We start from the raw sequence: 12,359 nt of genomic DNA, 5'->3' as shown, positions 1-12,359 counted from the left end.
CTGTTTGTCCTCCTTGACGTGCTCACCTGTCCATGATGCCCAGCATCTGCTTGCGAATGTCCTGTGCCCTGCGTAAGGACCGGGCCTGGATAAAATTTTCATAGCACCAGGGATTTGAAAACTTGTTATTCTTCCAGGAATTGTACACAGCCAGCAGGGTGAGGTGGTCACCTTCTGTCTGATGGAACTTGGCTTTCTTTTGATCAGCAAGTGCTTGTTTATCCTAACACATAAGACACTCGTGAATCAGATATCTACACTGTAGAGACAATCCTCGTGCAACAAGAATGATGTTGGGCCCTTGTCACTCATACCATGACATCTAAATATGCCAACAGAAGATACAAAATGTTGAGTGGTGAGTGACTAAGGACCAAGTGATGAAAATCTAAAGGTCACTGAGACTGGTCTGAGTCAAAAGGAAAGCCTAGAAGTGTCCTTGTCAAAGACAGACCTCATGCAGACTCTCCCGTGGGTGACAAGGACCTGACCATAGAAAATGAACAATTTTTTTTTTTACTGAAACGTTTTATTCAATTTCAGTACCTATTTTTGAAAGAACATTTTGAAGTAAATGGCTCATTTATACTGCAGGAAGCATATACACATGTTGAACTAGCTGGTTTTTTTACTGCTCTAGAAATAACCTCAGTTACTCATCAAGAAAGGTGCTGCAGCAGCAGGTTTGAGCCTGCTGACCCACACACCTCTCCCATTTCTCCCATCTGTAAATAAAACATTAATCAAACACTGTAGCTACACGGATCAAAACTGAAGTTAACAGACTACACTGCAGGTGGCCACCACGAGGAAGAAATAATGGATTCAAGAGGGGCCTGCTGCTGCTGAATCCCACCACAGTAGAGCCTGTTGCTTGCTGACTTAAAAGAAAGCAGCATAGGATAGGGTTTCCATGAAGAAATACTTTCTGTGTATCTGAAAATGCAAAGGCAATCTGAACTCCAGAGCTGGGTCTGACTTGGTTTAGGCTGTATGTGTTTACTGGAAAATGCAAAAAAGAGAATATAAGACTTCTCACTTCCACCTTCCCATCTGCAAAGAAACTGCCACCATCACAGCCTACAGGCCCTTAAACCAAAAGGCATATCAGAGAGGTAATGCAGGAGCAAATGGTCTGACCAAGTTACAGGTTTCTTTTGGCCACTCTGCTCACTCTAACCCCTGAGGCAGTCAGACCAAACCCATTTGGACTGTAACACTGCTGCCTCTTGGCTCAGTGCCTCACCTTTGGCCTGTAAAACACGTTCTGCACAGACAGCATGGAGACAATCGTCAGCATTTCCTCGCTGCATCCCAGATGGACAGACATGATCAGCATCTTACACAGCATAGGCTCCAAGGGGAATTCTGCCATCTGCAAGAAACATGTTTTCAGGGCACTCCATGGAAAAATCTTCAGTCTTCTCAGTGCAAAAGAAAGCAATGCCTTTTCTTGCATACTTACTTCCCAAAGCAGTGTGCTTGACCCAGAATAACTTTGAAGCATGAAGCAAACTATTTGCCTGTATTTACCATCACAAGAATATCCCAACACTTACAGGAAATTTTTAGACATTAATAAAAGTAGCCTCATGAATAAGGAGTAATAATAGTTGCTCCTTAAAAAGCAGCAGGTATGTAATTGTGGTAAATGAAAAGCTACCAACAAAACACAAGAGAAGAATAGGAAAAGGAAACCAACAATGCTAGGCAAGGCCTGATATAACTACTCTGTCATCCCCTATATTGGCAACTCAGACAGTGCTAAAAAGGTATTTTATTTGGCCTACCCTGCGCCCAAGGCGAGTGAGCAGTCCCTCATCATCCAGAGCTCCCAGGGTGTAGAGCTGCTCCATGGCAGTTATGAGAGTTTCCATGGGGGGAGCATCCATAAAGTCGAAGGACAGCAAATCGTTGATGCCCATAGCCTGAACAGAGGGAGTGGAGAAAGCCCAAGTTAAAACACTGAGAAGGAAGACACCAAACTCCTGCCAGAGATGCAATGTCATCAAACACTGAGGCACCACAGAACTTTAACCAAGCCTGGCCTCACGTCCTCACCCTGACTGCAAGCACAGTCATGAACACACAGCTGTATTCCTGCACTTGAAATAACCTGCACCAGCCCACAGCATTCATCCACCACTCAGCTTTCTGCTCTGTTCCTTTGGTCCTGTTCCATACATCTCTCAAGCTGAGAAGAAATTAAAGACTTCCCACCCTGTAAACCAGTGTGGCCTGGCAGCTCCACTGGAAACTAAGTATGTTCCCAGAAGCAGAATGGCAGCAAGTTTCCCAGCTGCTCCTGAGTTAATCCAGTTTGCAGATTCTTAGAGGGATGGCACACACTTAGAGATGCCCAAGTTTGCAGATCTAAGCCCAGTGTAACAGTGTCTCATCTGTTAACAACAAATGTACCCTACACAGCCAATGTTACTGCTCTGAGGATTCCCGTTTCTTCTGCCTCCTGCAACTAACTGTCCTGTGCAGCTGAGACTTGTGATTTAGGTGGATATCCAACATAATAACCCTCAATAAAAAAATGCAGGAGCAAGCCCAGTGCCTGAGAATTGCTTTTGTTGAAGTCTTCCTTCCAAAATACCTCTGTTCACTAGAAGAATACAAAATTACAGCAGTACTTCATGAGACTCAAAGGAAGAGACTCACTTATTGAAACACTTATGTTGGCTTGCCACGAGTTGGTGAAATACATACCTTCAGGGAAAGCACTGTACTGGCCAAATTTGTTCTCTGGATTTCAGGCACGTTGGTGGTTAGCATTTCATCTCGATATGCACGCTCTGTGTATAACCTGTAGCATTTTCCTGGGCCTGTTCTCCCAGCCCTCCCTGCACGCTGCTTTGCCTGAGCCTAAAGGTAACAAGGCTTTATCTCAGTGAACAGATGCAAACTGGCACAGGTGAAAAGAAGTACAATGAAATGATTAATTATCCACAATTTTACTTGCAGTAATAGAAAGATTTTCAGTACAACACAGGAAAGTATGTATTCCCTAGACACAGCCTCAAAGAGTTATCAAAAAATGTGATTTTATCATTGCCTCACTTTGCTTCCCTGTTCTTGGATGTCACATTGGCAGGATACACAACACTCAGAGGGGGAGCCAAACACAGAATGCCTACCTGCGAAATCGGTGTCACCACCAGCTGGTCAATCCCAGTCTTGGAGTTATAAACCTTCTGCTTCACAAAGCCAGGATCGACTACGTAATATATTCCATCAATAGTCAAAGATGTCTCTGCAATGTTAGTGGCAATGACAACCTGCAAACCACAGTTCAAGTCAGCACAAGTTTTGTGTCAGGTTGCCAAGCCAACCACACTGCTCAGCTTCATCCATTGGCATGATATGTGCACATGATATGTGGAGCAGTTTATGTGCAACTACTATCATTTAATATCAAAAGGAGAAATGCATTCACAGACATGAAAAGGAAGTGCTACCTACAAAGATGGACAGCTTGTAAGTATCTACCTTTGTTTTAGGTTTGGGCAGAAAGAGAAAAGAGCATGATAAAATACACACTTAAAAGCAAGTGAAAAATGTTAAGTTTGTAAGCAGACTGCACCGACTTCAGGGAGAATTTTTACCTATCACTCAAACACAACCCACATTTAGAGAAGAATCTTCCAATGTATCTCTAGATATCCAGTAGCTGCTTGGAGGAAATTTACATCCATCCAACAGAAACTGCATTTAGACTTCAGGTTTTTAAATTAACTAAAGTTAATATCCTTTAAAGACAGCATTAAATAACACATGATGAACATCCCACAGAGCTTTGCTACACCAGATGCTTTTATACACGTTTTCAAAGGCTTAGATAACTCAACATGTACACAACCAAAAATATGCTCTAAGCTGTAAATTATCTTTTCTCCAAAGCTATATAATATATAATTTAAGCAGTTTAATACACCCCACTACTGAAATGCATCAGCAGAAGATGAAGGCACATGTATATGAAATTACCTTTCTGCTTCCTGGTGGGGCAGGGTCAAAGATCCTGGTTTGCATTTCACTGGGTAAAGCTGAATACACTGGTAGGATAATTAACTCTGGAACATCAGGTCCTAGAGATTTCATCCTTTCATAGAGGATTTCACAGGCAGTGTCAATCTCTTCCTGACCAGTTAGAAACACCAAAATGTCACCTATACAGGAAGTGAATTAAAAACATCCACAGAATCAATTCTGTTTAGTATAATTCCTGCATCAACATATTTCCATTCCTCACCCTTTCCACTTAAAAGCAGAAGGTCTCCAACTTTTGCTAGCCTCTGGGCAACAACTCTGAACCAAGGGCAACATACTTTCACCCAACTTTTTCAACATTTTAGTTACTGTATTTGCAAACAAGAGAGGATAGTGCTGACAGCACTTTGCTCATGTTACTAACATGACCCATGACTTATAGAAAGACCTTGCTCGCAGATCCTTCAATCACCAATAACCCAAGACCACTCTCCACTCACCTGGTGGCTCTGTTAAGTGGATCTGCATTACTGTAATCAGACTGGCATCCAAATAATCTGTCTCTGGCTCTTTTGTGTACAGAATTTCCACTGGATACGTTCTGCCAGGAATTGTGAAGATTGGTGCTTCATAGAAATACTGAGAGAATTTCACAGCATCCAGTGTTGCTGATGTCACTATCAGCTTCATATCCTGCCGCTTCTGCACTGTCTGGAGCAGGACAAAAAGTTCTCAAGTCATTTATTGCCTTTGGAACAATTAACATATGGGACTTGACTAAAGTCAGAGAAATACAACCTGTAATATCAGGTGTTTTAATGTCTGAGTAGGGGGGGCTCGTTCCAGAATTTCAGATAATTGACTGCTGGGATCCCATTTCAAACCTCTTTCAGCAGCATTACCACAAGAAAGCCTTTGGCAGCAAAGGAGAAGCAAAGCAAGAATGCTCCTCTGCTCATCCACCATTATGAACATCCAGGATGGCCAATTCTCACTGTTTCTGCTGCATTCTGCCTGCTTTGTCTTCACACAGAGGCTCACCTCACAAAGATTCAGACTACAAACCCTTATGAGCATTTGCTCTACTTCAGAGGAGACTCTTGGAGAACATGAATGAACCCAACCTGTGTGACCTCACCTCTGCCTGTGCTCTCCTGCCCATCCATAACATACAGAGAACACTGAAGCAGTAAAAATCCAATGCTACATTACCTTCTTCAGGAGTCCAAAGAGCACATCTGTATGTATGGTCCTTTCATGGGCTTCATCCAACATGATAATGGCATACTGGGTCAGATCTGGATCTATCAAGCACTCCCTCAGTAACATACCATCTGTCATGTATTTGATGACAGTTTCAGGGCTAGTGCAGTCTTCAAACCGAATGGTGTAGCCAACCTAGAAAGAAGAGTTGCACAGAAACTGAAGCTACAAAATCAAGCTACAAAATCAAGCATTATTAACTCCCAGTTTGATTATTCTGCAAACTCATTTTACAGCCAACAAGAGAACAGACACATGGACACACAAGTAAACCAGCTCCAGTACTGATTTTTCCTCTTTTCCTCATGCTTATTTTGGCCTGTTCTTCAACATGGAAATTTACCTCTTGTCCCAAGCAGCAACCAAATTCCTCTGACACCCTCTTTGCGACAGACATTGCAGCCACTCTGCGAGGCTGAGTACATCCAATCTTCCCTCTTGAGGTGTACCCTGCCTCAGCCAGGTATTGGGTAATCTGTGTTGTCTTCCCAGATCCTGTCTCTCCAATAACAATCAGAATCTGGTTGTCATGCACAGCCTAGAAAAGGTCAGAATAGATACACTTGTCAAAATTTTTAAAAACCAACAGACCAAACAAAATCAGCATGGTCTATCTAGGACTAGGTTGAGCTCTTGCTCTTGCTTCAGTTGACCCAGACTAAAAATCACACAAGTATTCTTACTGATCAAGTAAGCAATCTGCTTAACCATCATTCAACTGACTCATCCCTTGCCCACATGATCCTAGTATCAATTTTGACTTACATCAATAAATATCTGGAGCTTTATTAAAATATACAGATATAATACTTTAAAATAAATACTAAGGTGAACTAAGGTTCTGCACCTAAAATGATCAGCTGGCTATTCACCTGTCAACAAGCTAAACCAAGAATATTTAAGTTATTGCTTGCTCAAACCAGAATGCCTTTTCAAGAGTCTTACTTGTATCAGCTGCTCCTTCAGTCTGAAGATTGGGAGACTCTCTCTCTGTTCAATGATGGAAAGCTGGGTCTTCTTACCATAAGAAGCTTTGTTGCCACCAAATGCATGTTTCTTCCACTCTGGGATATCATTTGGCATCATCCCAATACCTCGCATGTTTGCAGCTATTTGTCTTCCATCCACTAGAAAAGAAATAAACAATTTCACCTTTACATCCAGATTCACACAGCACAGACCCTGATGATCCTGTTCCAACCACTCCATCATCCAAGGCCTTCTATATTTGTGTGTTTAAATGTTTAAGTCACTACATGTATACACCCCACTATTACAGGATATACCTGTACACTTCCCTTGACATTCCTATTTCCATTTCAGTGGAAAAGCATTTCTTCTTTGACTCTCTTTTTAAAGTGTGGCAGACAAACACAGCATCAAGACGTTTCTCCTGACTTGCTAAAGTATCACAGAAAAGGCACAGCTCCCTGTGCTCAGACATACCATCAGGGAGAGGATCCACCCAGTGCGTGTTGAGGCCCATGGGGATAGAATCCATCTCTGCTTCTCTCTGGGCTTGCTTAAGTTCTCGCCTCTCTTTAGCTAAAGCACTCTGCATCATTGCAGCCTGGGATAAGGAACCATCTGGATTCTGGAAAGCAAGAAAAAAGTTAAGATCTCAAGTATTACAAATCCTTCAACTTCAATTATCTCTCTGTCATCACTGTCCTTCTAGAAGCGTCTTCTGAAGATGCTTTAAGAGATGTTAAATTTTGTCTGCTAGATTTCCAGGATATTTCCATTAGCCTAGCCTCACAACCTTCCATGGTCATGACTAATATGGAGTATCCTTACACTGTCCAGTCAGAAGAATTATGGGCACAACCAGTGAAAAGTATTTCTTTACCACCTTCAACTTTCAAAAGATAAGAAAAAAGCAGAAAAGAGAAAGTATGTTCTGACACACTTAGGTGAAATGGCATTTCAGTTCCATTGTTCCACTTCAATGTCACCAGTCAATTAAGAACCCAGCTTTACTAGGAAGGAGTTTCAGTTCAGTGGAAATGTTTTTCAGGGCTCTCAGTAAAGTGCAGGTGGGAAACTGACTGGTAAATTCCCAAATATTTATTTCATTGAATCAAGCACATTGGTTTTAGCCTGGAAACCTCTTACCTTTACTATTTTAATGGGACTCATATCCATGCTCTGTTTAGTGTGACCTCGAAGGAATGGTGGCTCTTCTTCAACTAACTCAATCTCAAGGTCCTCATCTAAAATCCACAAGTGACAACTGTTACAGAAAAGTTAAACAACTTTCAGGCACATAAAAGTGCCTCTTTAAACAATGCTTCCTGTGTATTCTTGACTATGAGGTACTTAAAGAGTTTTAAAAGTGAAAACTCTGCAATAAAAGTTCACAGACAGGGCACATCAAAATGCCACTAAAATAATACCACTAAAAATGCCAGAGCAACCCTAGTTCCAAATGTGTAAGATGATGGCAAATTGTGAGATGCTTCATAGTCATTCATATCATCAATCTCTTTTTGAATCAAAACATATCCAGAAACACAATGAATTTACAACAGTAAGACTACTGGGAAATACCTTCTTCATCATCAACTTTAGGAAGAATCCCAGTCTCCTCATCAAAATCAGGAAACTCTTCCTTGGAAAGCACATTAGCTGCAATCATCTGGGAACAGAATGAATACAATATGAATTTGTCTCCATGAATAAACACAACTCACACCTACAACTCAGTTCTAACACTATCCCCATAAAACAGGAACAAAGGAAAGGTCCTACATTCTGGCACACTTCTCCCCGAGTCACCCAGCCTCTGACCAAACACTCCTTTTGTTATTCCAAATAGCACCTGTGTGAAGCAGATGGCTTATGTGGGACTATACTGACAGTGCAACACAGCCTAAGTGTCAATGGATAAAGATCCCAATCCCACAGGTCACAGTGACATATGGAGGTCCAACCTTCTGCTCCAAGCAGGGCTCATTTCACAGTTAGAACTAAGCTAAAAGTCCCAAATCAGAAGACAGCAATTCAGAGGTGAGGTCTAAGTTACACAATCAATCAACCAATCCAGAAGCTGTATTCTAGTTCATGAAACACCCTGGCAATTTTACTGACTGACACCCTATTGCCCTGAATGCAACACACACCTGTTTTATTTCCCACTTCTCCGGGTCTGAAATCCGGGTGAGGCGTTTCCGCTCCAGGCTGTCGTCCTCCACCTCCGGGGCGTTCACCAGGGACAGGTGACTGGGTCTGTCCGGGTTTCTCATGGAGGTTTCCTCATTGGTTTCTCCAACCAGGTTTCTTCTCCTGTTTGGGTTCAAGTCTTCCCCAGTGTCTTGATCAACATCCTACATCAGATTGATTAATCAAATCAGTTCTACCTATACTGCACTTCTCCTTAGCTATTATTAGGTGCTTCACAATGCCAGTAACAGCCCATTCACAGAAAATGTTGTTTTGCAGGTTTTTTATTTTTTTCAGCTGGCATTGCCAGGTATCCCCAGGCCTGGAACAATCTACTCTGCCTTGGCAACAGTGGTGATTTAATTTAGAATGAGAAGCTTATCTCCTACTGAAAAAGGAAGCCAAACAGCAACAGCCTGAGGTTTGCCCTGCCTCTTAGCTATCACATCAAGCCAAACAATTGTTAGGAACATTACATCAAAACCAGGAACTTAGAGCAAATGAGTAAAGTAATAGGCCACTTAAACACAGAACAGTATCTCAGTTTTTAATTCCCACTTGAACAGTTATGTATTAGTTTCCAGCAAAAAGAGTAAAAAATAGCAAAAATATGCATAATTTTAAAAATTTTAGCACGTCCATACCTTCATGCTCAAGCTGGTTTTGGATCCAGTAAAGGATAACACTTTGACCTTCACTCTCTGTCCCTTGCTCACAACATCAGCAACATTGGCAACCCGTCCTTCTCTTCGCAGCTCTGAGATGTGGACTAAGCCCTCCCAACGCTTCCTGGGGGTGAAACAGGAAGACTTGAGACATTGCACGTTATTACTCTGACAGTCCTTCAGATCATTCAGAATCTAGACTTGCTGTCAATATTTTGCTGTCAACTGTGTATGTTCATAAACTGCCTTTTCTAACGAGAATTTTATAATTTTCCACTGTCAAGTTTATTTTTCTGAAACAGTCTAGCATACCTTCTGGTAGCCTCATGCCCTCTTTAACATACTAGCAGAAAAGAGAACTCAGATGGAATAGTACCAGCTCCATCATGAACATCAGAAGGTACCTTAGTCCTTCCAGCTGCACAAAGCATCCAAACTGCATTATACTGGTGACTTTGCCATTGTAAATGTCTCCGATGGAAGGCTCCTCAGGTGGTGGACGGTCGATGTGCTTGTCCCTCCATTTCTCATGGCTCCTCTCGAGGTACTTGTCTCGATCCTTACGGTCCCTGCTGAGGCTGCGACTTCTGCTCCTCGACCGATATCTGGACTTTCCCCTGCTCTTCTCCCAAGTTCTGGAACGAGACCTAGAGCGAGATCTGTGCCTTCGCTTCCTGTCCCTGCTACGGCTTCGGCTCCTCTTCCTTTTCTTCGCCCTAACAAACAAACATGACACCTCTGCAGTGACATTCCCCCTCAGGAAAGAGCGAGCAGGCAGTGCCAGTGGCCAAGACCCTTCCCCAGCCACACCAGACACGTACCGGTGGTCGCTGCCCCTTTGCTTGCCCTGCCTGTCTGCAGTAGGCATCAGGGCTTCGAGCTCTTTCAAGGCATCAGCTGCCACTTTCACATCATCTTCATCCAGCATAGTCTGCAAGAACAGAAAACTGCTCTGTAAAAAGGCTGATAAAAAGCCTTTTTATCATTAAGGACAGAATACAGAAAGGATAATCACATGTGCATCTATTTAGAAAGAATGAGAGATAAAAAGAGATCAGACACAACATGTGATATAAAAGGTAATAAAGCTCTCCTCCATTCACAATATTGAGATAATTCTGCTTTTATACAAAAGAGAGCTCCATCTTAACGCCTCAAGTTATTACAGAAATGCAAAATGCAAGTCCCTCAACAGCATCTGAATATCCAAAATTTCTAACTAGTTTGTAACCCATCACTCCTTTGAATTTGTGTAAGAAATGCCAGGTTACAAAGTGCATGTCACAAGAGTGTCATATTCCAGATAGTCTGTAAAACAGTATCAGCATGGCAATTGCTGTAACAGCTACTCCTTGAACAATGTGCAGTAACACCAGCCTTCTGCCTCTTCCACATTTCATTTCTTACAGTTCACTTTTGTCCATGCATTAGCAGGAGATGCTCATACTAACATGAAAAAAGACTGAAATTAACTGAAAAAAAATGAAATAAAAACTCCTCTAAGTTTTCACATAATCACAAAAGAAATCTGAAATGATGACCTTACCCTGATGTTGGGATTGTCTGGCCTGCAAAGAGCTGGATACAATTCCCTCAACTTTTCTTTCTCGGATTTGGGTTTGACGATCGGCTCTGATTTTGAGATTTAAAACAACAACAACAAACAAACAAACAACAAAAACAAGCAATGAAACTCAAAACTTAGAAGTGCGAGAACAATTGACTCTTGACTTTTCTCTAACTGAATTTAAAGTTCAATTTTCATCTAAATGCAAAGGTTCATACAGTTTTTACAGACGTCCAATTCAAGGAGTACCGCAAATAAAATTCTGATTATCAGTGAATACGAGAAAGACAAAAACTCTAAGCAGTACACTCAGAATAACAGCAGCAGGATGCACATTGAAACAATAAGATTTGCCTTACAAGACTGGAACAGTGACTACCTCAATCTCCCCAAACACTGAACCACTGGCTCTGCAATACCTTTGCTCGTGGATGGTTTTGGTGGAGGCCGCATGGTCTGTATAAGACGTAGCAAGTTACTAATGAGGGAATCCTGAAAATAACAACAAAATAGTTTAAGAAATTACTGCAACGCTGTCTTTCATCATTAGAAGGCACAAGTGGGGATTTATTATCAGGACAACAAAAAAAGAGCTCAATTCTGAAGACGCAAGCTGCTTTTTAGAAAGTATCACTGGACTTCGTGTACATCCTGAAAGGGTATAATAAATTGAGCCTGAAAATAATTATGACAAGTTCCATTTGAGTGACTTTTCTACTTGTCATTTTTAATTACCTTAATCAACCTTAATCACAGTTACATCTGAGGAAGTGATAAACACAGCATCTAAGCATCATAGGAAAACTTATGACACCTGCCTTCATCAAAAGTTGCTTCTTCCATGTTTTATATGCTCGATGTGACAATAAGCAGTTCAAGTCCCCAGGAGGATGCTTTTCAAAGACTACAAAAGTTTTTTAAAAAGGAGGGACAGGGAGACTTGGCTTGATGAGACAGGAATACTCAGAAGCTAATTAGTACATGGTTTTCCAATTGAAGAAAACCCATAATCACTCCTCATAACTCTCTCTCTAAAGTAGAAATCTCTATAAAATATACTAGGACAAGGAAAACACAGGGTTCATGTCTCACTTACAGTGAACTCAGCACCATTCTTTAGCAGAATTGCCTTAAATGTGTCAAACGTAGTATTTTTCTCGGCAAGGCTTATCACAAACTCGGCTGCGAGGAAAAAGCATTAAGTAAATTAAAATAAATAAGTAAAAGGCAGTGTAAGGGCCAGAAGCTGCTCTGGGACCAGCCAGGCCGCTCTGCTGCGGCACCGTCCGGAGGGAGCTGCCCCTCAGCCCCCCCTCCCCGGGAGCCCACACCGAAGCACTTCCTCAGGCTCACGAGTTTTTTTTGAAGCAAAATTTATCGTCTGAAATCGAAAAGCCCCTTCGCAAAACGCGTCCGGGCCGACGGAAACAGGGCTACAACAGCCCTCCCCGAGCTGCCGTCGGGCCGGGAACGCGCCACACACCGGCCGCCACGCCCGGGAGCGCCCCAAAAGCCGCGCCCACCGCACTTACCCAGGTCCTTGTCGTTGATGCCCAGGTGATTGTCGAGCTCGGTGCAGACCTTGGAGACCAGCGACAGGTACTCGAGCTTGGCGAGCTCCTCGGCCGCCACCACCTCCGCCATAGCGCCCGGCCCGGCCGCTTCCGGGGCGCGGCGGAAGTGGCGTCATGACGTAACGTGACGTG

The 12,359-nt window shown here is 42.5% G+C and overlaps 1 protein-coding gene across 2 annotated transcripts in view; it reads right to left on the bottom strand.

The window, feature by feature from the left end:
* Positions 1 to 12,317, bottom strand: part of DHX8 (DEAH-box helicase 8) — a 26,134-nt gene extending 13,817 nt beyond the window's left edge. Inside the window, exons 1-21 of one of the 2 annotated variants that reach the window (XR_001877875.1) lie at positions 12,186 to 12,297; positions 11,750 to 11,835; positions 11,073 to 11,145; positions 10,633 to 10,718; positions 9,908 to 10,017; positions 9,491 to 9,802; positions 9,066 to 9,210; positions 8,382 to 8,585; positions 7,810 to 7,897; positions 7,375 to 7,472; positions 6,706 to 6,853; positions 6,205 to 6,386; positions 5,603 to 5,797; positions 5,209 to 5,394; positions 4,497 to 4,707; positions 3,994 to 4,175; positions 3,144 to 3,284; positions 2,716 to 2,871; positions 1,791 to 1,928; positions 1,247 to 1,375; positions 27 to 223 (exon numbers count right to left, since the gene is read on the bottom strand). Coding sequence is in view for 1 of the 2 variants with exons in the window: in XM_017834149.1 (XP_017689638.1) it covers positions 27 to 223; positions 1,247 to 1,375; positions 1,791 to 1,928; positions 2,716 to 2,871; positions 3,144 to 3,284; positions 3,994 to 4,175; positions 4,497 to 4,707; positions 5,209 to 5,394; positions 5,603 to 5,797; positions 6,205 to 6,386; positions 6,706 to 6,853; positions 7,375 to 7,472; positions 7,810 to 7,897; positions 8,382 to 8,585; positions 9,066 to 9,210; positions 9,491 to 9,802; positions 9,908 to 10,017; positions 10,633 to 10,718; positions 11,073 to 11,145; positions 11,750 to 11,835; positions 12,186 to 12,297 (3,179 nt within the window). In the remaining variant the exon portion in view is untranslated. Of the gene's footprint in view, positions 1 to 26; positions 224 to 1,246; positions 1,376 to 1,790; positions 1,929 to 2,715; positions 2,872 to 3,143; positions 3,285 to 3,993; positions 4,176 to 4,496; positions 4,708 to 5,208; positions 5,395 to 5,602; positions 5,798 to 6,204; positions 6,387 to 6,705; positions 6,854 to 7,374; positions 7,473 to 7,809; positions 7,898 to 8,381; positions 8,586 to 9,065; positions 9,211 to 9,490; positions 9,803 to 9,907; positions 10,018 to 10,632; positions 10,719 to 11,072; positions 11,146 to 11,749; positions 11,836 to 12,185 lie in introns of both variants that reach the window. The other variant, XM_017834149.1, reaches the window with a different exon arrangement.
* Between the last annotated feature and the right edge of the window lie 42 nt (positions 12,318 to 12,359).

This window comes from Lepidothrix coronata, unplaced genomic scaffold (genome assembly GCF_001604755.1).
Source record: "Lepidothrix coronata isolate B3197 unplaced genomic scaffold, Lepidothrix_coronata-1.0 Scaffold229, whole genome shotgun sequence".
Classification (NCBI taxonomy): Eukaryota; Metazoa; Chordata; class Aves; order Passeriformes; family Pipridae; genus Lepidothrix; species Lepidothrix coronata.
The sequence above is the reverse complement of the archived record's forward strand: the minus strand, read 5'-3'. Positions and strand labels throughout refer to the sequence as shown.